General features: G+C 47.3%; 1 protein-coding gene and 1 long non-coding RNA gene across 14 annotated transcripts in view; one reads left to right on the forward strand and one right to left on the reverse strand.

The window, feature by feature from the left end:
* The window catches only part of CELF4 (CUGBP Elav-like family member 4), a 783,337-nt gene that overhangs the window by 23,755 nt on the left and 735,799 nt on the right, over nt 1-23,783 (reverse strand). For 7 of the 13 annotated variants that reach the window (XR_013977614.1, XM_080973523.1, XM_080973528.1 and 4 more), the window contains exons 11-12: nt 19,794-19,937; nt 5,584-5,751 (exon numbers count right to left, since the gene is read on the reverse strand). Coding sequence is in view for 12 of the 13 variants with exons in the window: in XM_080973523.1 (XP_080829649.1) it covers nt 5,624-5,751; nt 19,794-19,937 (272 nt within the window). In the remaining variant the exon portion in view is untranslated. The remainder of the gene's footprint in view (nt 1-5,583; nt 5,752-19,793; nt 19,938-23,783) is intronic. The other 6 variants (XM_080973533.1, XM_080973525.1, XM_080973524.1 and 3 more) reach the window with 1 other exon arrangement.
* Nucleotides 1-23,783, forward strand: part of LOC308458823 — a 60,598-nt gene that overhangs the window by 3,744 nt on the left and 33,071 nt on the right. The gene's annotated exons all lie outside the window — the stretch shown is intronic.

A 23,783-nucleotide genomic window follows, 5' to 3' on the forward strand; every position in this document is an offset into this window, starting at 1 on the left:
GTCTTTACACCACGGTAAAACAACACCACTGACTGGATTACCGCCCTCTTGGAACCGCGAGAGGGGAACCTCGCCTGCTGTTTTTTCGCAAAACGATAGCTGTAATTTCCTGTAATATTATTTGGGTGAGGGTGTGTCTTTAATCAAAGTTCCGTGCGCAATCAGAGTTCAATTGCATCGCCTCCCACAGCTCCAGCTCTCCCAAAGCAAAGAAGCTGAGCCTGTCTCCCCAACCTACCCCTTGCTCATTAAGGTGCCAACACTGCAACGTAGCCAAATAGCTGCCCTGCATTAAAAAGAAAAAGAAAAAGAGAGAGAGAGGGAGCAAAAAGCCACCCTCATGAACAAGCAGCAAATATTGCTGAATGGAATTTTGCCTCAGCATGGTAATTGCTGATTGTATTTCGAAGCGAACGCGGTAATTAATTATTGCAGTTTTCCATCAATGCGGGCTATTGTATGCCAATCTTAGTATAACCATGATAATTAGCAAACGGGATTTCACATCCATTAGAAATTGAAATTTGCAGTTCATGGGAGAGAACTCTGCGTTGTGCTATTGCTGAAGTGACTGGCAGTTTAAAAGGATGCTATCAGGTTGGAAAATACAGGAAAAGAAACCCACGATGCACTAAAAGAAGAAGGACAAAAATGACTTTAAAATAATAATAAAAAACAAGCAGCATTTTACGCTCCCCACCCCTTTTGTTCCAGACCCTTCAGACCCTTCAGACATTTAGCTTGGGTTTCCCGTTTTCCAGCAGGGTGCAGTAAAGTCAAGTCATAAGTAGGAGTTAAATGCAGGACCTGGTTAGTAGATACTTCGGGAAAAATCTGGGTGAGCTCATTTCTCCTGTGGTTCCTCTTAGCGAAGCGCAGCTCAAGATGGTTCATCAGTCATCCTGCTGCAGCCAAATGCCTTTTTCGGCCAGCTTGACCGCTTAGCAGCCTTGCAGGCAGAAGAAGGCAGACCTGGGACCAGACCTGGGACTTGGTGAAAGCTCATTTTGAGCCCAGTTGTGACAAAAGGTGAAGGACCTGTTGGGTTTGGGGGAGGGAGCTGAACTGGTTTGGGGTGATCATGGTTGTCTATTTATGATATATTATTATTCATTGAATTTATATTTCGCCCTATACCCGGAGGTCTCATATATATATATTGAATTTAGGTAAAGGTAAAGGGACCCCTGACCATTAGGTCCAGTCGTGGCCAACTCTGGGGTTGCAGCGCTCATCTCGCTTTATTGGCCGAAGGAGCTGGCGTACAGCTTCCGGGTCATGTGGCCAGCATGACTAAGCTGCTTCTGGCGAACCAGAGCAGCACACGGAAACACCGTTTACCTTCCCGCTGGAGCGGTACCTATTTATCTACTTGCACTTTGACGTGCTTTCAAACTGCTAGGTTGGCAGGAGCAGGGACTGAGTAACGGGAGCTCACGCCGTCGCGGGGATTCGAACCGCCAACCTTCTGATCGGCAAGTCCTAAGCTCTGTGGTTTAACCCACAGTGCCACCCACGTCCCATATTGAATTTATATCCCACCTTTTTCTCCAAAGAGCTTGAGTGGGCGTATGTGGCTCTCCCCTTCCCATTTAACTCCCACGACAAGCCTGCGAGATAGGCTCGGCTGAGAGGCAGTGACTGGCCCAAGCTCACCCAGTGAGTAAGGATTCGAACCCTAGTCTCCCAGGTAGTCCAGCTCTGTGCTGTGTATGGAAACACTTTCTTTTATCTGCCCTGAATCTCCCAACATTCAGCTACGCCGAATGCACACAAGTTCTAGCATATTATGAGAGAGGGAGAGAGATTTTCTCTTGTTCACTGTCAGGCAGTGAATTTCTGCAAACTTCTACTTGGCTTCTTTCTTAACTAAAAAGTCCCAAACGCCGCAAACTTCCATTGTAGGGAAGTCACTATATCCTCACCCTTTTCTGAACCTTTTCCAACCCTGCCATATCCCTTCTGAGGCCAGGTAACCGATTCCAAGGAATCGCCCTGGATATCCCAAGAAGAAGAAGAGTTTGGATTTGATATCCCTCTTTATCACTCCCTTTAAGGAGTCTCAAAGCGGCTAACATTCTCCTTTCCCTTCCTCCCCCACAACAAACACTCTGTGAGGTGAGTGGGGCTGAGAGACTTCAAAGAAGTGTGACTAGCGCAAGGTCACCCAGCAGCTGCATGTGGAGGAGCAGGGAAGCGAACCCGGTTCACCAGATTATGAGTCTACCGCTCTTAACCACTACACCCAAGCAAACGGCATCTTTCCGGAGACCCAGAGACCTGGGCAAACATCTCCCTGAAGACTCCAATGTGTTGGATCAGCCCCTGTCCCTAACTCTCCACCCTTCCACAGCCTACCTTTCCCCCTTTACCTAGAAGGGAGTTTACCATGTTCTTCTTTCTTTCGTTTTAGGACATGGAGTGGCATTGGCTACTGTCAGCGGGGTTTTGTGGAACGGTCACCCAAAGGACTCCACACATGTGGGCATTTCTCCCTCATTATTTTCTGTGTCTTACTATCTGGCAGCCACACCGAGTGCCTAGGAATCCTTGCCTTCTCATCTTGATGGGAGGATTTGAAATAGAATATATTGATTTTGGCAGATTTGCCTCAAATGATCCTCTCTTCGTCCTCCCGCCGGCCTGCTGCACACTCACACCTCCCTCCTCCCAGCTCTGCTTCTGTAATTAGAGAGGAAGGGGAGAGAAGAAGGCGGCCATTTTGGGAGGCGGCTTCTCTCCCCCCTTCCCCGCGAAGGATCCTTGGGGGCTTTGTTTGTTGAAGCTTGTGACCTTATCTACCACATCTCAGTGATCTTTTTAATGCCTGGAAACAACTTTGAGAGCATTAGTGGCGAAAACAAGACTTAAAACCACTGTAGGCTAAAACAATTTGTGTTCTAAAAGAGGGATTTGATCAAAGGGATGAAAAAAGCACTCAGAATTAATTGAGTGGAGCTTTCTCCCTCCATCTCTCTCAGCTCCTTTTCTCGCTCTCCCTCTTCTTTCATAGTCTAGCAATGTCTTGGGAGCTTCGGCCCACGTGGGGAGCTTCCTCCAAATGAAAGGGGTCTTCCTTGTTTGTTTAACGGTGAAGGTTGGACACACACGCCCTTTAGAAGGCAACGGACACCCAGCGCCTCCTTGTAGAAGTGACTGGGAAGACCTACGCACAAGGGGAGCTCGAGATAAACATGGACGTGTCTCTACGGATCTCTACCCAATGGCCTAGTCGCCAATTCTGGACAGGCTCTTTTGGAGAGCCCGTTTTCGGATCTCCTGAACCACTTTTAGTTGAGGTTAGGCTGGCCTCAACCAGAGCCAGGGCTTTTTCGGCTGTGGCCCCGATCTGGTGGAACGCTCTGTCACAAGAGACTAGGGCCCTGCGGGACTTGACATCTTTCTGCAGGGCCTGCAAGACACAACTGTTCCACCAGGCCTTTGGCCAAGGCACAGTCTGACCCCCTCCTTCGGTAATCCACATAGAACTCTAGCCCAATGGTTGTTATTAATTTGATTCTGAATTGATTTTAGAATGAATTGATTTTGGAATGCATTTCAATTAATTGATTGTGATTTTATGTAAACTGTGTTACTTTTATTGTTGTTAGCCGCTCTGAGCCCGGCTTCGGCTGGGGAGGGCGGGATATAAATAAATAAACAAACAAATAAATAAATAAATAATAATTAGAACAGCCTGCTGGATCAGGACAATGGCCCATCTAATCCAGCACCCTGTTCTTATGGTGGCTGAACAGATCATAGAATCGTGGAGTTGCAAGGGACTTCGAGCACAGTCTAGTCCAACCCCCAGCAATGCAGGAATCTCAACAAAATCATCCATGACAGGTGGACATCCAATCTCTGCTTAAAAACCGCCACGGAAGGAGAGTCCACCACCTTTCCTGGGAGTCTGTCTCCTGGTGTATATTTTGCTCTAGGAGGCCTAGCTTGGTCAGAATCGAGTACACACTTCCAGAGTTAACACTAAATGCATTACTTTTGGCAAATAGCTGCTAGAGGGCTGTGGAAAATTGTGTCTCATGCTTTTTACACTCATCTACCCATATGCTATCTGAAACGAATGGGGCCCATTGGTTGCCAGATGTCATCCCCCCCAACTCTCCTGCCCCACTAATAATGGCGTATGCCAGTGGTTTTCAACCAATGTGCCATGGCACCCTGGGGTGCCTTCAAGGATGGTCAAGGATGCCGTGGGCAACACTGGCGTCTGTCCCTCTTTCCTTCCCTGCCTCCTCTGATGCCCTCTCATGCCTCTGCCTCCCAAAGGCTCTTGGGGGGGGTGAGAGTTCAGGGGTGTTCAGAGGACTCTCAAGGAGGGAACCCTGAGGGAACACTCCACAAGGGAGGGTGTTCAAAAAAGGGTGAGGGGCTGCCAGCTCTGCAAGCAAGTTTGCCAGTAGAAGGAATGATGGTCTCTCTAACCATGCCTCGTTCTGCCACCCAACTTGGATTCTACAGGTGCCCGCCTTCTGCTACTTTTTGCACCACCCTCACGAATACATTTGGGGTCCACTCTTTTTTTTCCAGCCTTTACCTGCCTCAGGAAAGAACCACAACCATCCTCTCCTCCCAGGGAAAGGATTTTGCAAGACTGGTAGAACAAGCGCACATTTCTAAGCACAGAGGACACCCCCCTCCCCGGCAGCAGGTATAGAGTTGAAATAGAAGCCTAAGTGGCACACGAACCCTTCAAGACCAGCAACTTGCAATTGCCTCGTACTGCTCATGGTTCACCATGAAAACGGGCCTTTTCACCCATTTGGCAGTTGAACTCAGAGTCCACCATCTAATGCCCCTTTGCAAGCTTTGTTGAGGTCTGCACAGGAATAGTCCTAAGCCGAAAGCTCCTATATCCTGATCAGAAGGCATCACATTATAAAGACTGGCCGCCCCCCAACCGTACAAGGAATGGAAAATGTTTTGACATGCTTAAAACACAGAACTAGCGATATGCGTAAACTGGACAGCCCTTTCAGTTTGGAAACCACAACATCAACTTGTGTCTTTAACACGTTCACCAACTACGAGATTCACAGGTCACTGACAACATCCATCCCACTGCAACGAGGTTTTTACGCAACTTCCCGTTCATTTCATGGGAGTTTTCGGGTGAGACTTTCAGAGTGGAATGTTCCTATGACCCTCCTTGTCAGCGAACAGCCATGGGAGTCATATTGGCGATGGGCATCTCTGCACACGAAATATCTACCCCCTCTTAATACCTCTTCCAACTCTCGCTTTTTAGATGTCTGAGCTGGTGCTGGAGAAGAACTGGGGAGTTGACCTCTGTGTCTTGCAAGGTTGACAAAAACGGTATGGGGTTGGCGGGAAAGGAGGGTCCAGCATGATGCCAGATCACTTATCTTGTCTCTCCCTTTCCAGCACCAACAACGAGGCTTAAAGATATCTGGTCCCACTTCATGTTTATACTTTCTGGTCTAGCCCTAGAGGAGAAGGCAGACCCTCCTCAGAGACTGAACAGTCATGGTCCATGACACAAGAGACGCTATTGGACAACAGGTGGTGTTCCCCTGGCCCCTTCCCTCCCTGAGCAGTTACCTGTGCTAGACCTTGCTTATCCAGAGTTTCCCACAATGCTTCAGTAGGGGCGGTTAGCATCCTTTGGCCTCTTCAGCTGCACCTTCAGCCTCTTCATGCCAATCTGGAAGCCGTTCATAGCCTGGATGGCAGCTTGGGCACTAGCAGGATTGTCAAAACTCACAAAGCCTGTCAAGACACAAGGCAAAGGCGCAGGGTTTAACCAGCTGGAGGGGGTCGCCGGGCCACCCCACACACAAGACCAACTTCGAGGATGAGGATGGAGTGCGGGCGAAGGGGGGCGGTGGATGGCAGAGCTGCCAGGTGGCACCAAAGGCGGGAGGGTATGGCTGCTCTGTTGTCATGGCGGGGAGAAGGAAGGGTGCGGATGGGATGGACAGAGCCTTGACCTCTGGCAAGTCTTGGCTGACAGAGGAGGTGGGAAGCGAGGCCATGGGGAGAGCTGGGTCCAGGAGAAGGAAGTGGCATGGGTTGGTGTGGCTCATTTGATGACAACAAGAAACTGAGCCAGGTTCAAGGTCCTTGTGTCTATTTACAAGGCCTTGAACAACTTAGGTCCAGAGTCCCTCTCTGAGACCATAGCTGGTCATTCCCCCAAGTTGATGAGGCTCATGTGACAAGAAGAAGAAACTGAGCCTTTAGTGTCGTTCTCCTAGTCCAGTGGAACCCTCTGCCACTAGAGATTCAGCAGGCACCTTCCGTGCCAACTTTTAAATGCCTGCTGAAAACTTTTCTATTCTGCCAGACCTATGTAGCCGTCCATAATGGTTAAGTGTTAACTTTTTTACACTGTTTTTCTTGTATGGTTCATTATCAGTGTTTGTTTGTTTGTTTAACAGAAAAAAGGTGCTGTTACTCACCATGAAGTAGTTACAGTAAGTGCGGCACTTTTAACATTTTTTGCGGGGGGAAGGTGATGGTATTGTGTATTCTTGAGTACCCCCAGAAAAAAAGCAAGGCTTTATTATTATTATTATTATTATTATTATTATTATTATTATTATTTGTATACCACCCTTCATCCATAGATCTCAGGGCAGTTCACAGCATAAAATTACAAAATATTTTATGCTTGTACTGCTGTAAACTGCATTGATTTAAATTTTTTTTAATAACAGAGCAGTATACAGATATTTTTACAAATAAATAAACAAATGTCACTGTCCATCAGAACTCAAGAGTCAAGGGCAGGAAGAAGAAGAAGAAGAAGAGTTTGGATTTGATATCCCGCCTTTCACTCCCCTTCAGGAGTCTCAAAGCGGCTAACATTCTCCTTTCCCTTCCTCCCCCACAACAAACACTCTGTGAGGTGAGTGGGGCTGAGAGACTTCAAAGAAGTGTGACTGGCCCAAGGTCACCCAGCAGCTGCATGTGGAGGAGCGGAGACACGAACCCGGTTACCCAGATTACGTGACTACCGCTCTTAACCACTACACCACACTGGCTCTCCGTTGCAGTAAACAACGTTGCAGGCAAACCCTGAGCTGCAGCAGATCTTGCAGGGGAGGCGAGAGAGGAAGGCTGATGGGATAAAAGGTTTGGGTCCCAGAAAACAAAGGTCCTTTGCAGTGGGGTCTGAAACATGGCAGGGTGTGTGTCTGCCTTGAGGCTAACAAAGCCAGGTTCCATTTAAGGAAGTCAGAAAAGGTTGGTGACTGTGCATGCTAATGTTCAGGACCTGCGTTTGGACCTGTAGGAAGAATACTCTAGCAAGTGGAATAGTCAGTGTGCGTGCTTGCTGGCGAATGCATGAACAAGGCTGCTCATTTCCAAGCACAATTCAAAGTGTTGGTGCTGACTAAGTGGCCTCAGTCCAGTATACCTGAAGGAGCGTCTCCATCGTCCAGCCCGGACACTGAGGTCCACCTGCAAGGGCCTTCTGGCAGTTCCCTCCCTGTGAGAAGTGAGGTTACAGGGAACCAGGCAGACGGCCTTCTCGGTAGTGGCACCAGCCCTCCCATCAGATGTCAAGGAAATAAACAACTATCTGACTTGTAGAAGACACCTGAAGGCAGCCCTGTTTCAGGAAGTTTTTAATGTCTGGTGTTCTATTGTGCTTTTAATTATGTTGGGAGCTGCCCAGAGTACCTGGGGAAACCCAGCCAGATGGGCGGGGTATGAATAAAAAAATATTATTATTATTATTATTAGTCTGGTCATAGAGTCAGAGAATTGTAGAGCAGAAATGAACCCCAAGGATCTTCCAGTCCAGCCCTCTTGTGTCTGAAAAGGAGATGCTTCTGCCAGAGGCAAGTCCCATTTTCTGTGGGCCCAATATGCAATATTTTGTCACTGGAAGTGGAAAAATAAAATGATTCTGCTCCCCAATCCAAGATAACGTGCCCTTTATGGGACTTTGGTGATTTGGAGGGTGGATATAATATTTATCAACAATTTGAGACGAGGGAAGATTGTGATCAGGGTCTCCCGCTTTTTAAAATGGAGCTTCTAAATTTATACTGGTGGTGTTTAGCACCTTCCTTCCACAGTGACTATACCCTTTATTAGTTTCTTGGTGTGTTGGGGGCGGGCGGGCGGGGGCTGGAGACCAGGAAGAAAGTTGTGAGCACCAGCAAACCTTATTTCTCAAAACCTTCCTGTTTTGCACTCCTTAGCCTCTCTCCCCCCTTTTCATTTTCTTTCCCCACTTTCATTGCTCAGAGGGTGTACATTAGGGAGTCGGCAGAAGTTTGGCCATGTTCACATTTAATGTTCACACCGTTTAATGTAGGGACAGAAACACAGCCACCCTTCAAAATCTATACTTCTTTGAATTTTGCAATGCATTATATTTTTGGGGGGAGGTGGGGGATTGTATTGCAAAAAGTGTGTATATTAGGCAAATTTGCATGCAAGAATGTATGTTAGCAGAACAATATGCTAAAATGCAATTAAACACATACAAAACTGGAATCTGGAGAACTGAATTTAAGATTGGACAAACGAGAAACTCGGAGAAACCGAAACTGTCAGGTTATCCCATCTCTATGGTGCACCTTCACTGCCTAGTTTTGGAGTCCAGACCTCACCCTTTGGTTGATATAAAACACTCAGTGATGGAGGAGCCCTCTCCTCACAGTCTGGTTAAAAGTTTCCAATGCATTACATGGGATCAGCCTTGGATTGGGGATAGCAGTAATAATATAACACCCTGAATCAAGTTCTTGGAAGGCCTTACTCTTCTTTAGATGACAGAGAGAGAGAGAGAGAGAGAGAGAGAGAAGGAGAGGTTAAAAAGCTCTTAGCTCATTCCGTGCCTACGTTAATTAATAATCAGAGAAATATATGTACTAGTCTGAAGATGGTTGGTAGGAGGACAGGGTTTTGTGATAAATCTATTTTATGTTTTTTTCTCCGGGATTATGTTAAAAGGCTGTGCTAAATAAATGATTTAGCAAGGCTGTAAAGGATCAAGAAATTTGCAAGGGTTGCAGCTCAGGGCATCTGATCTCCCTTGTTCCGCAAAGTTGCCAGCTCTAAAATATGGGAGTTCTTATTCGGAGGGAGTGTCCGGTTTAGTTGCTGCTGCTGCTACAAAGCCACCCCCAGCAGGAATTTGCTAGGAGCAGCACTTTTGGTGCAGCAGCAAATGGAGGGGATTCATGGCAAGGCTTTTGTGCCTGTAGTTCTATGGCTTAAGTGCAAGGGTGTGTGCTTGTGTGTGTGTGTGTGTGAAGGATGCTTTAAAGGAGTCGTGGAAATTCTCAAATGGAACCCAAAGGCCATCTAGTCCCAATTATAACTCTGCCTGAATAACAGGACCACACCTCCAGCATTGCTGTGTCTGTAGAGCAACCCACTGGAATCCAGTTTGCTCCCATGGCAATTTAGCCAGGGAAGCTGATACGATGCCCTCCAACTCTTAATGGACCTCAACCTCCCATCATTGCCCTTGCTGCCTGAGGCTGATGGGCTTTGTAGTCCAGTGACATCCCAAAGGCATCACACTGACTATCCCTGCAGCAGAGCACAAGCAAGTCATCCAGCTAGTGGACAACCTTCTGAATTTGGCGGAGTGGAAATTGGACCAGAAAGACACATGCAGTTGGCCCTGCCTAAGCAGCTGCTTGGACGCAGGTGGCGTTGTGGGTTAAACCACAGAGCCTAGGGCTTGCCGATCAGAAGGTCGGCAGTTCGAATCCCCACTACGGGGTGAGCTCCCGTTGCTCGGTCCCTGCTCCTGCCAACCTAGCAGTTCGAAAGCATGTCAAAGTGCAAGTAGACAAATAGGTACCACTCCAGCGGGAAGGTAAACAGCGTTTCCGTGCGCTGCTCTGGTTCTCCAGAAGCGGCCTAGTCATGCTGGCCACATGACCCGGAAGCTGTACGCTGGCTCCCTCAGCGAATAAAGCAAAATGAACGTGGCAACCCCAGAGTCGTCTGTGACTGGACCTAATGGTCAGGCGTCCTTTACCCTTTACCTTTAAGCAGCAGCTACGTGTTGCACCAACTACCAAGCGGTGTGGGATTCTACCAAAGGGAAGCTGCTCTCAGCCCACCGAAGGGGCTCCAGATGTATTGCCAAAGAGCAAATGCCTCTAGGGGGCTCGAGCGATTAAGCCAAGCTGCATGCGACAAATGCAAAGTGCTGCAGTAGTCGCCGGGGAATGCTCTCTCAAACGGGAGGAAGGCTAGCTATGGTTGGGGATTGGGAAAAAGGTACCCTTGATAAGAATATAAAAGCCTGCTGGATCAGGTCAACAGCCCACCTAGTGCAGCATCCTGTTCTCACATTGGCCAAACAGCTGCCAATATGGGAAACCTGCAAGCCAGATCTGAGGACAACAATCCACTCCCCTCCAGTGGTTTCGAGCAGCTGGAATTCAGAAGCATTGTCTACCAGCTCCACCTGGTACGCAGGCTGAGACCCTCCATGCCCGCGGACTGTCTGGCCAGAGTGGTGCATGCTTTGGTTATCTCCCACTTGGACTACTGCAATGCGCTCTACGTGGGGCTACCTCTGAAGGTGACCTGGAAACTACAACTAATCCAGAATGCGACAGCTAGACTGGTGACTGGGAGCAGCCGCCGAGACCACATAATACCTGTCTTGAAAGACCTACATTGGCTCCCAGGACATTTCTGAGCACAAGTGTTGGTGCTGACCTTTTAAACCTTAAACGGCCTCTGTTCAGTATACCTGAAGGAGCGTCTCCACCCCCATCGTTCTGCCCGGATGCTGAGGTCCAGTGCCGAGGGCCTTCTGGCGGTTCCCTCATTGCGAGAAGCAAGGCTACAGGGAACCAGGCAGAGGGCCTTCCTGGTGGTGGCGCCCACCCTGTGGAACGCTCTCTCATCAGATGTCAAAGAGATAAATAACTACCTGACATTTAGAAGACATCTGAAGGCAGCCCTGTTCAGGGAAGTTTTTAATGTGTGACATTTAAATGTATTTTTAATCTCTGTTGGAAGCCGCCCAGAGTGGCTGGGGAAACCCAGCCAGATGGGCAGGGTACAAATAATACATTATTATTATTATTATTATTATTATTATTATTATTACCTCCAACTGGGGATAGTCACAATGACTAGTAGCCATCAATAGCCCATGCTACTCACCCTTCAAGTTCCTTCTACAGACTTACCTCTGTTCCATATCAGTGTGTCCCTCCATTTGCCAGGTCTTATTTTCCCCACCAAATAATTTTAAAATCTAAAATCTTAAAGGCAGAATAAATGAGAAAACATTAGCCAATGTGTGGAAACATATTGGGTCAAAGCAGTAGACCCATTGCAGTCAACGGACAAGTTACTTTTGCCCAGTGATTTCAACGGGTCTACTTGGAGTATTGACTACATTGGACATCAGCAACTACACATATTTTAGCTGAAGAATCTTGTTGATTTTGTTATCGCTGCAGAGATCTCAGGATTTAACCCTGTGCACGGCTGGCGGGCTTGAATCGCACGCGCCGTCAACTTTCATATTTCTTCCATGCTTCCTTCGTACTAATAAATGAGCTTCTGTATGGAAAAATTGTGATTCAAGCAGTGGAAATGCAAAGTTAGTTTTCATTGATTCGTCACATAATTTCTCCATGTAGGAGTTCATTTATAAGGAAGAGTAATTGCAGAATAATTGTCTAGGAAAAAAATCACCTCGTGGCAGGGTGGATAAAAATCGATGATTTTTTTTTTAAACAAACAAACAAACAAAATTGGAGCTTTTAAATTCAAATAGGAATTTATATATAAAAAAATCTAATTACAGTAAGCATCTCTTTTCATATAAAACTGTATGGGAAACGAAATCTGAATTTAACGCAAACAAGCAAGTTAATGCCTGGACTTACGTTGTCTTAAATCGGAACCATGAGTATCTCTCAAAGATGTTGAATTAAAGACTGTTCTTCTGTGCACTGAGGGGAGAGCTGGGATGTTAAACTGTATGAACAACAGAATAAATAATGTATTTCAGCTATTACTGTGGGTTTCTTTCCTGGCCTAGGGACTAGCAACCATCCTTGGACTACCATTCAGGGAATGCCATCATGTATCTCTCTAGCATCATCCAGAAACATTAAATGGATAGTTCTGCTCTCTTTCTTTTTAAATGCCCTCCATCTATCTGAGCTCTCCACTGTATTCACTTCTTGAATTATGAATATTTATAAACTCTACCAGCCAAGATAGCATGGAGATTTACTTTCTATCTCCTGCAGGGTGGGGCGGTGGGGAACCAAAACTATTTTGCCCACAGACTGCTATCCCTTGCCTTGAAGAAGTTCTGGACACTTACAGGTCCATCAGCTCCTGTGCATATTTACTCAGAGCCTAGGGCTTGCCGATTGGAAGGTCGGCGGTTTGAATCCCTGCGACGGGGTGAGCTCCCGTTGCTCGGTCCCTGCTCCTGCCAACCTAGCAGTTCGAAAGCATGTCAAAGTGCAAGTAGATAAATAGGTACCGCTCCGGCGGGAAGGTAAATGGGGTTTCTGTGCGCTGCTCTGGTTTGCCAGAAGCGGCTTAGTCATGCTGGCCACATGACCCAGAAAAACTGTCTGCGGACAAACGCCGGCTCCCTCAGCCAGTAAAGCGAGATGAGCGCTGCAACCCCAGAGTCGTTCACGACTGGACTTAACTGTCAGGGGTCCTTTACCTTTATCCCCTGCCCACCCACCCCACACTTGGTTCAGCAGGGCTTACTTTGGAGTAAGTGAGCAGGATTGCAGCTTTAGGCTTCAAATGCACTCTCGCAAGGCATCCTTGCACGTGAGCAGCCAGGGAAGCAAAACAAACACCTCTCCTTTCTAAGCAGAGATAATTCTTCAGCATGGGCTGCTATGACCAACGTTTTTTGATCGTGCTCTTAGGATGTATAAGGCAGGGGTCAGCAAACCTTTTCAGCAGGGGGCCTGTCCCTCAGACCTTGTGGGGGGCCAGACTATTTTTTTTGGGGGGGGGGAATGAACAAATTCCTATGCCCCACAAATAACCCAGAGATGCATTTTAAATAAAAGCACACATTCTACTCATGTAAAAACACGCTGATTCCTGGAACTTCTATGGGCCGGATTTAGAAGGCAATTGGGCCGGATCCAGTCCCCGGGCCTTAGTTTGCCTAACCATGGTATAAGGCAGTGGTTCTCAACCTGTGGGTCCTCAGATGTTGTTGGACTACAACTCCCATCATTCCTAGCCAGCATGACCAGTGGTCATTGATGATGGGAGTTGTAGTCCACCAGCATCTGGGGACCCACAGGTTGAGAACCACTGGTATAAGGGTTCTCTTTGCTGCAAGGCTGGGGGCCCTGGGGTGTGGTTTTTGGATCCTATTTGGAGGCAAAACAGTGTTTCCCGAAGTGAGTGGTACCACCTTATAGAGGGCAGTGGGATTTCCTAGGGGGGAGGTAAGAAGCAAGGGCTGCCAGACTTTCAAAAACTGGTATCACCGAATCAAGTACATCAATTCTGTTGAATCAATTAGTAGTTTTCAATGGATTTTGAATAAATGCGTAATTAATTGTTACTGTTTTGAATTTTATTGCGCTATCCTCTTTCTTACAGCGTCATGCAAACCGCTGCTCTGAATAATGCTTTTTTTTTAGGGGGCATTGGGGATGAGTTTATGGAAGCAAGGGGCAGGGGCCCGAAAAGGTTTGGGAACCACTGGGGTAGAGAGAGCAGCACATAGAATCATAGTGTTGTAAGAGGTCCCTGGTGGTCATTTGAACCAAGCAGAGGGCCTTCTTGGTAGTGGCACCTGCCTTGTGGAACGCCCTGCCACCAGATGTCAAAGAAACTACCAGATTTTTAGAAGATATCTGAAAGCAGCCCTGTTTAGGGAAGCTTTTAATGTTTAATAGGTTATTGTATTTTAATATTCTGTTGGAAGCCGCCCAGAGTGGCTGGAGAAACCCAGCCAGATGGGTGGGGTATAAATAGTAAATTATTATTATTATAGGCGGGGTATAAATAAATAAATAAATTAGTTCAACCCCCTGCAATGCAGAAATCTCAACTAAAGCATCCATGACAGATGGCCATCCAACCTCTGCGTAAAAACCTCCAATGAGGGATTCTGTTCCACTGTTGGACAGCTCCTACTGTCAAAAGGTCCTTCCTGATGTTTAGTTGAAATCTCCCTTCTTTTAAATTGAAGCTACTGGTTTGAGTCCTGCCCTCCAGAGCAGGAGAAACCAAGTTTGCTCCATCTTCCATGTGACAGCCCATGTGACATGCTCTAAGGGCAGCTCTTGCTGAACCTCTTTGCTCTGCTTTGCTGTTGGTCGGTTTCCCTCTCCCCCCAACCAATAAGATTTTAGCTTGGGAGTGGGAGTGACACTTGGCTTGAGCGGACCAGGGAGGGAACTTCATCCTTCTGGTCACATTCTTGGAGACAGAGGGACAGGGTCCCCATAGGCTCAGCCAGTTGGTTTCCTACCTAATGCAAACATGCCCCACCCTTTTCTATAAATACAATAAATAACTATCAAATGAATAAATAAATAAATGTGTGGTATGGCAGTGACCCCTGCTCACACCTGGTTCTGCTCCCACTACGAGCATAAGTAGAATTTTAATTGTCAGTGAGCATGGGTGGCGGGTGGCGCTGTGGGTTAAACCACAGAGCCTAGGACTTGCCAATCAGAAGGTTGGCGGTTCGAATCCCCGCAACGGGGTGAGCTCCTGTTGCTCGGTGCCTGCTCCTGCCAACCTAGCAGTTTGAAAGCACAGCAAAGTGCAAGTAGATAAATAGGTACCACTCTGGCTGGAAGGTAAACGGCGTTTCTGTGCGCTGCTCTGGTTTGCCAGAAGCGGCTTAGTCATGCTGGCCACATGACCCGGAAGCTGTACGCCGGCTCCCTCGGCCAATAAAGCGAGATGAATGCCACAACCCCAGAGTCGGCCACGACTGGACCTAATGGTCAGGGGTCCCTTTACCTTTACCTTTTATGGTTGCTTCTACAAGAACTTGCAAAATGCGAAATTTTCTTTCCTTTTCTCCATGATTTAGAAAGGTAGCTTAGATGCACAGAGCTGAAGATTAGGCTGAAGATTTCAAACCAGAAAGGATATGCATTATCCTTCCTCACCCCTGAGGTTCCCATTTCCTTTCTGTTTGTCACCCCTCCAGCCTAGTTTTCCATTCATTCTCAGACACTTTTTCTCTGGCCTTCTACGCCGCCTCCACCCCAAATTATTCCCCAGCTGCACCTCCTCTTCCAACCCTCCACCTTTGAAAGTTATCTAAAGGAAGACAAAATAACAAAGATTGGACCGGGAATCAATTGAAATATGCAGTCGAGTTTTCTTCTGCGATGTGACCTTTGCAATACCACCCACGTCCCTTCGAAAGGAAGAGAGAAAAGACAAGGAAGACCCTTGCAACTCATGTGCAGAGGGGTTTTTTTTTTTGTTGTTGTTGCCTGGGAAAAGGCTGGGCTGTCCCTTTAACTGTGGAACAGCAGAGCAGCTGCTCCTCTTGTGCAGACATGCTTGCTAGGTCTGAAAGTTTTGGTAAGTCGGTACATAACTGACAGTTAGATTTATCTCCCCAATAAGCAATCAACATTATAATAAAGGAAAAATGCTTTCCGTGCACCTTTGAGAGCGCATCAGAAATTAATCTAAACATCAAATTAATTATAGTTTGTAAAATGAATAGTGGCTCACAGCCCTAATACTTGTGCGGCTCTTCCAAAGCCCCCCCCCCCCCCGCCGGTCACCCTCCCTCCCTCCCTCCCTCCCCTGATTGCCTAGATGCTGTCGCGGAATGTGGGCGGAGGGCGAGAAGTTTTATGGGCCTCTATTTTTCGTTCATAGCTTCCCATCCAACTGGAGATTTTCCTCCTCCCACCGTTCGCAGCTGCCAAGTGCCGCGTGAGGCCCTGGCACAGAATAAACCTCACCGAAAGGTCAAGGAAAGGCCGGTGGGTGGGATCAGTTGCTGGGACTTGGAGCCTGCCTAGATGGCAGGGATTTTTTAATTAATTAACGGAATTATAGAAGCATAGAACTGTAGAGATGGAAGGATCCCTAAGGGTCATCTAGTCCAACCCTCTGCAATGCAGGAATCTCAACTAACATGGCAGAGATGGCCATCTAACCTCTGCTTAAAAACTTTTAAGGTAGGAGAGTCCACATCCTCCTGAGGAAGACCATTCCACTGTCAAACAGCTCTTACTGAAATCAAGATATCCTATGCCCACACATTCCCCTGATCTACCAAATTTGTAACTCTTAAAAGAACTGGGATGTGTCTGGCATGACTTGTTTTTGAGAAACCCATGTTGGGTCTTAGTAACCACAGCACACAATCAATCAATCAATCAATCAATCAATCAATTGATTTTAAAAAAGAACAATCCATATTTGTGTGGTCCACTTTCTCAGTGGCCAATAGTGGGCTGTTATCCCTTCTGAAAATTGCTTTCCCCATCTCACAAGAATCCATCAAGAGGGCTTCCTTGGGAGGTCGGGGAAGATTTAAGAAAATGGTTAATTATTCCCAGTAGAGATGGCCCCTTGCCCCTGTGTTCACCAGCCAGGTATAAGTCAGAATCACAGAATGGTAGGTTTGGAAAGAACCCCAAAGGGAACCACAGCTAAAGATTCCCTGGCAGATGGCCACCCAAGCTCTGTTTAAAAACCTCCAGGGAAGGAGAGTCCACCACCTTCTGAGGTGGTTGAGCAGCTCTTAGTGTCAGAAGGTTCTTCCTAACATTTAGGCAGAAACTCCTTTCTTGTCATTTGAATCCATTGGTTTGGGTCCTAGCCTCTGGAGCAGCAGGAAACACGCTTGCTCCATCTCCCAAGACCCTACCTTCAGATATTTGAAGTTGGCTATCATATGCCGATATGATATGTCTTCTCTTCTCCATGCATAACATACCCAATCCCTTCAACCATTCCTCACATGAAAGCACAAACAGCGTGCTGAAACTAGGATTGTGAGGACGCAGGTGGAGGACCAATGCTGCCCTGGATTTACTGCGGTGCTCCACAAATTCTCGACATGTTTTAGCTTCTCTCAGATCCTTGTTTTTCAGATCTTAAGTCCCTTTCTCAACATTTTCACCCTAGTTTGCGATCTCTCTCTCTCTCTTAAACATATCGGTATGCAGTTTTACCATAATATAACATATTGTGTGTTATTTGCATTAATATGTATGTATGTAGTTGATTATAATTTTCACTAACGTAGAGAGCCAGTACTGGACTAATACCCTGGGAGACCAGGGTTCAAATTGCCACTCAGCCATTAAGCTCGCTGGGTAACCTTGGGGACCAGTCACTGCCTCTCAGCCTAACCTACCTCACAGGGATGTTGTGAGGATAAAATGGGGAGACGGTGAGCTATGTATACCACCTTGGGCTCCTGGGATGTAAATGCAATAAATAATAAATAATAGATAATTTTTCTGCACACATCATTTGGGTGGAGAACTGTGCCACCAAATTCGGAAGAGTGCGGATTTCGAAGGGTCATTGTGTTTCAATTCACGTACTGTTTTGTGAATTAGGTAAGTTCACTTTAAAACGTGAACCAGCCCTGACGTCTCCTCCATTCCTAGTGGGTGAGTGGGTCTGGGCACACATACTACAGCGGTACCTCGGGTTACAGATGCTTCAGGTTACAGACGCTTCAGGTTACAGACTCTGCTAACCCAGAAATAGTACCTCTTGTTAAGAACTTTGCTTCAGGATGAGAACAGAAATTGCGCGGTGGCAGTGGGAGGCCCCATTAGCTAAAGTGGTGTTTCAGCTTAAGAGCATTTTCAGGTTAAGAACGGACCTCCGGAACGAATTAAGTTCTTAACCAGAGGTACTACCATAGTGAGCTTACCATATATCCTCAAATGCCTCTGGAAATTTGAACCAACCCTGACGTAGAATCATAGAATCATAGAGTTGGAAGAGACCACAAGGGCCATCGAGTCCAACCCCCTGCCAAGCAGGAAACACCATCATACCCTGACATATGGTTGTCAAGCCTCTGCTTAAAGACCTCCAAAGAAGGAGACTCCACCACACTCCTTGGCAGCAAATTCCACTGTCGAACAGCTCTTACTGTCAGGAAGTTCTTCCTAATGTTTAGGTGGAATCTTCTTTCTTGTAGTTTGCCATGACGTCTCCATGACCTCATTACCAAACATGTCCCTGTGCATCCTCAGCCCACATCTCAGCCCCCTTTTGGGCTCATCTCCCACCCCCTCTTTTGGTTCAGCTCACTTTTCATCATGTGGTCACAGTCACATGACTTTGCCTCCTGCATCAGGCCAATGACCCAGTATTGGTTTGTTTTCAGTTTTGTTTTCATTGTTTATTTTGTATTCTTATTTTGTATTTTAATGCTGTGAAACTCATGGGGATCTTCGGATGAAGGGCGGAATACAAATCCATCCATCAAACAAACAAACAAAGCCCAACGTCCTTTTCTAGCAGTGGAACCCCAGATGCCAGTGTGGTGTAGTGGTTGAAGTGTGGGCCCGGGACCAGGTTTCAAATCCACACTCAGCCACGAAAAGCTCCCTGGGTAAGACCCTGGGCCAATTCCTGCCTCTCAGCCTACCTCGCGGGTTGTTTTGAGGAAAAAATGGGCAGGTGTGAGAACCATGTTTATCACCTCGAGCTCCGTGGAGAAAAAAGGCAGGATATAAATGCAATCAATATCATAATGAAAACGCCTGCAAGCAGGAACTTAGCTCAAGAGGACTTTGAGTCCCAGCAGCTGTTCTTCAGCTGCCTGGGACTGTGGAGCACAGCCATTTCTAGTATGGCTCAGAGAAATCCTAGCATGGTAGAGTTGGAAGGGTGCGCGAGGGTCATCGGAAGGCTGTCGTCACTACCAAATTCTGGAGAGACATTTGGCCATGTCGGAAAGAGAAGGGAAGGTGATGGAGGAGGGATTTCTTTGGGGGACGATGGCAGGGCTGAGGTAGGTGAGCTAATGGCAGGAAGTGGATGGATGGATGGATGAATGGATGGAGCTGAAGTCCCCAACCACCGCCCCACATAACAACATAGGCATCCAAGACAGTTAACAGCAGCACAAAGGGGAGGAGGGAGTGAGGATGGGGGGAACACCCTACAGAGAAATCCAAACACTGGGATCAGCATGCTCCGACATGCACTTCATCGCTCCTGAAGCCCAACCCCTTCCATCTCTGGTAAAGAGGAGCAGCCTCTCTGCTCACCAGGTGCCCTCTCCTTCTGACACCTGGTCTCGCTCACCCAGCTGAGAAACGGTACCCAACCGCATCACTTAGCTTTCCTTCCTGCCCCATCTTTGAATTGTCTGCTAAGCTTTTCCTTTGCCGCCCGCTGTCCTCGTTTGACCTGGGTCTTTCCGCTGGTTCCTCTGCTCCTCCTCCTCACCACCCACCCCCAAATGCCTAGCAATTCCCCCATTTCCACCCGACCAGGATTTGGGATGGTGTCCCCAAAGGTTCCTGGAGTCAGCGATCCTCTCTGAGGCAGGGCAATGCACTTCCAAAGTATGAGACAGTGAGAAGGGAGCCAAGGGGGAAGGGGAGGTGGGGCAGCGGTGGGGGGAAGGGGGGAAGAAGAAGGCAGATCGACAAAGGGAAATCGAGGAGGAGGGGGAGGGGGAATCAGCTAAGTAAAGTTACAAAAAATATAGCAGTATGAGAAGAAAAAGGAAAAGGAAACCAAAAAAATAAAATAAGAAATAAAAACCAAACGGTAAAAGTAGTTCAGAGAAAGTTCCTTTCCTGGATGAATCTAATTGTTTTGTTATCTTTACCCACCAAAGCATTTACTTTGGTTTGTCGCCCGATCCACAAACACTTTCGAGGAGATGACATTACCGAATGGCAGGAACATCTGCATCAGCTCTGCGTCCCCAAACTCCTGGGGCAGATGGTAGATAAACAGGTTACAGCCCTCTGGTCCTGCGGGGAAGATGGAGGAGAGAGAGAAAAGAAGTAAGGGATGAAGAAGGAGGGAGCACACGGAACACGAGAACACAAGACACGTAAGAGGCGCTTGCCGGATCAAGTCAATGGCCCATCTAGTCCAGCATCCTGTTCTCACAGTGGCCAACCGGATGCCTGCGGGAAACCAGACTGCAGAGCATTGGTGAAAGAGCCTTCTCTCCACTTGTAGTTTCCAGGAGTTGGTGTTCAGAAGTATTGCTGAAGGAGTGTCTCCACCCCCATCGTTCTGCCCGGACACTGAGGTCCAGCGCCAAGGGCCTTCTGGCCGTTTCCTCCTGCGAGAAGTGAAGTTACAGGGAACCAAGCAGCGGGCCTTCTCGGTAGTGGCACCTGCCCTGTGGAATGCCCTCCCACCAGATGTCCAGGAAACAGAGAACTATCTGACTTTCAGAAGACATCTGAAGACAGCCCTGTTTAGGGAAGCTTGTAATATTTGATGAATCATTGTATTTTAATATTCTGTTGGAAGCCTCCCAGAGTGGCTGGAAACCCAGCCAGATGTGTGGGCTATGTATGTATGTATGTATGTATGTATGTATGTATGTATAAATAAATAAATATTGCTGCCTCCAACAGTGGAGGCAGAACATGGCAAGTGGCCATCAATAGCCCATCCCCAGTGCCTAACTGCCATCTAAGTTGGTGATCACCACTGCCTCCGGGGGGGGGGGAGGCGAGTTCCATATTTTGACTATACACTGCATGGATAGGTAAAGGTAAAGGTAAAGGGACCCCTGACCATTAGGTCCAGTCGTGGCCGACTCTGGGGTTGCGGCGCTCATCTCGCTTTACTGGCCGAGGGAGCCGGTGTACAGCTTCCAGGTCATGTGGCCAGCATGACTAAGCCACTTCTGGCGAACCAGAGCAGCACACGGAAACGCCGTTTACCTTCCTGCTGGAGCGGTACCTAGTTATCTACTTGCACTTTGAAGTGCTTTCGAACTGCTAGGTTGGCAGGAGCTGGGACCGAGCAACGGGAGCTCACCCCGTCGCAGGGATTCAAACTGCCGACCTTCTGATCGGCAAGTCCTAGGCTCTGTGGTTTAACCCACAGCGCCACCCGCGTCCCCTCTCAGTGTGTCTACTTTCCCCCAAAGTTCAGTTCCTCACATTTCTGCATCAGTCTGTGGTTTTCGAAGAAATATCCTCACGAAAACCCACCAGCGCTTTTGTGCAGATTTCTGCTGATACACATTTTCCAAACCCAATTTGGCCTAATATTCACATTTTTTTCAAAGCAGCTTTCCCTGATATAATGCATTCTTGTGTTTTTTTTAAAAAAATAATATGTGCATTTTATCACATTTGTGTCGACATCTGCATTGCAAAATTCACAGAAGTCACGATTTCGAAAGATGGCTGCGTTTCAGTTCACACATTGCAAATTGGGTCTGCTCACGTTTAAATGCAAACAGAAATTAATTTCTCCCCTCATCTTTAGTTGATGTGGAAGGGCTGAGAAACAGATCCCTGAAACTGGTTTGTTAGTTTAGAAAAAAAGGTAAGCAAGTGGTGACATGATAGAAGTTTATAAATTTATTTATGGCATGGGAAAAGTGGATGGATAAAAGGTTTTCCTGCTCTCTCATAGAGCTAGAACTTGTGGATGTCTAACTGGGCTGAAGCTTGGAAGCCTCAGGACAGATAAAAGACAGCACTTCAATAGTTAAATTATGGAAGTCACATGAATGGCCACCAGTTTGAATGGCTTTAAAGGGATATTGGACAAATTCACAGAGGAGAAGGCTATCAATGGCTATTGTTCAGGGAAGTTTTTAATGTGTGGCATTTTGATGTATTTTTAATCCTTGTTGGAAGCCACCCAGAGCAGCTGCGGAAGCCCAGCCAGATGGGCGAGGTACAAATAATATATTATTATTATTATTATTATTATTAGCCAGGATGGCTGTGCTCTCAGTTTCTGGAAACCACAGGAGGGGAGAGAGCTTTTGTTTCCAGCTTATGGGTTTCCCACAGGCAACTGTTTGGCCAGTATGACAGGCATAGGCAAATTCGGCCCTCCGGATGTTTTGAGACTACAACTCCCATGATCCCTAGCTAACAGGACCAGTGGTCAGGGATCATGGGAATTGTAGTCCAAAAACATCTGGAGGGCCGAGTTTGCCTATGCCTACAGTATGATAACAGGATGTTGGACTACAAGGGCCATTGGCCTGTTCCAGGAGGAGCAGGATCTACTTAAGTTATTCGGATTAGCTAGGATTTCCCATGATGGAATAAACCAATATGGCCTTACTAAATGTCAGGTGGCCATAACAGGTACAGCACACCAATTTACACAATTCAAGCCGAGTTTTCTAATTTTAGTTCTGAGTTTTCAGACCCTCCAATTGTCCCTATTTTCCAGATTTTTTGATTTACAGGAAGCCGTCCCGGTTTCTCATTTGATCCCGGAATGTCCTCAGGACGTCCCTATTTTCATCAGAGAAATGTTGGAGCGTGTGGAGTGATGCACTCCCCAAGGAAAGGAGATAAGTAACTATATGATCTTTAGAAGATATCCGAAGACAGCCTATATAGGAAAGTTTTTCAGTGTTTAATGTTGTATTATGTACAGTCGTGGCTTGGTTCTCAAACGCCTTGGTACCCGGATGTTTTGGCTCCCGAATGCCACAAAGCGAGAGTTCTGGTTTGCGAACATTTTTTGGATGCCGAATGTCCGATGCAATTTTTGCGGCTTTTGATTGAGTGCAGGAAGCCCCTGCAGCCAATTGGAAGCTGCGCCTTGGTTTCTGAACGGTTCCGGGAGCTGAATGGACTCCTGGAAGGGATTAAGTTTGACAACCAAGGTACCACTGTATTTATATATGTTGGATGTTGCCCAGAGCAGCTGGGAAAACCCAGTCAGATGGGTGGGGTATAAATAATAAAATTATTATAATTAAGATGATGGAATAGGACATCCCTTTTTTCACTGGAGCATTGTTGACAGGTATGGAATCTGATGAAGAAGTGTGTGTGTGTGTGTGTGTGTGTGTGTGTGAAACTCTTTCCCCCCAACCTTCCTAATGCCTTATCACATCACAACGATCAAGTGGATCAAGGGTTAAACCATTTCTTCCCCGTCAGTTGGGGGTCAGCAGGGGGGGAGAGAGAGAAAGGAGGGAACAGGGGTGTACCATGTAGAAGAGAAGGATTTTTAATGTTCTCGCTTTCTTCATCAGGGCATAATTATAGTGTCATAACACAGCAAATTACAACTTTGCCTTTCCTGTTAGAGAGAGGAGTTCACGAAGGTGCTTCCCCCTGCTTTTTATTGGCCATTACTCATCCCCTCGGCTGGCAGGGGTAGTTCCGCCGAGTCAGGATTCTGACAGATGCCCATTTAAAGCTCATTAAAATTCCCGGGCCTTGGCATGATTGAAGGCACTTTCCCCCTCCACATTTTCTTTTTGGATTAATGGAAAATGAAGCCCTGATGAAGACTTGCTAAGCACAATTTTCCCCCACTACGTTGCTAAAAGGAACGGCCGACCTGCTACACGGCGCGAGGCTCCTCCGGGACCGTGAGGTTGCCTCGGCGTTTACGCCAACATGGGGGAGCAGGGCTGGGGTCAGCGGGCCAGGCTAATGGACTAATGAGGCCCCCAAGAGCTAAGTGACTTGGAGAACCGGAGCACTCAAAAGGGGAGCCAAAGCGTCGCCCCTCCAAGATGCAAGGTGGAAACACTGACATCATGTTGAGATCAGCTGCTGGGCAGGGTTCAGGGTCTTGGTGCTGAACAATTCAGGACCAGGTGACCTGGGGAAAAACACACCTGCCCCCTTAGAGACCCTGCA

This window comes from Podarcis pityusensis (assembly GCF_964106645.2).
Source record: "Podarcis pityusensis genome assembly, chromosome: 11".
Classification (NCBI taxonomy): domain Eukaryota; kingdom Metazoa; phylum Chordata; class Lepidosauria; order Squamata; family Lacertidae; genus Podarcis; species Podarcis pityusensis.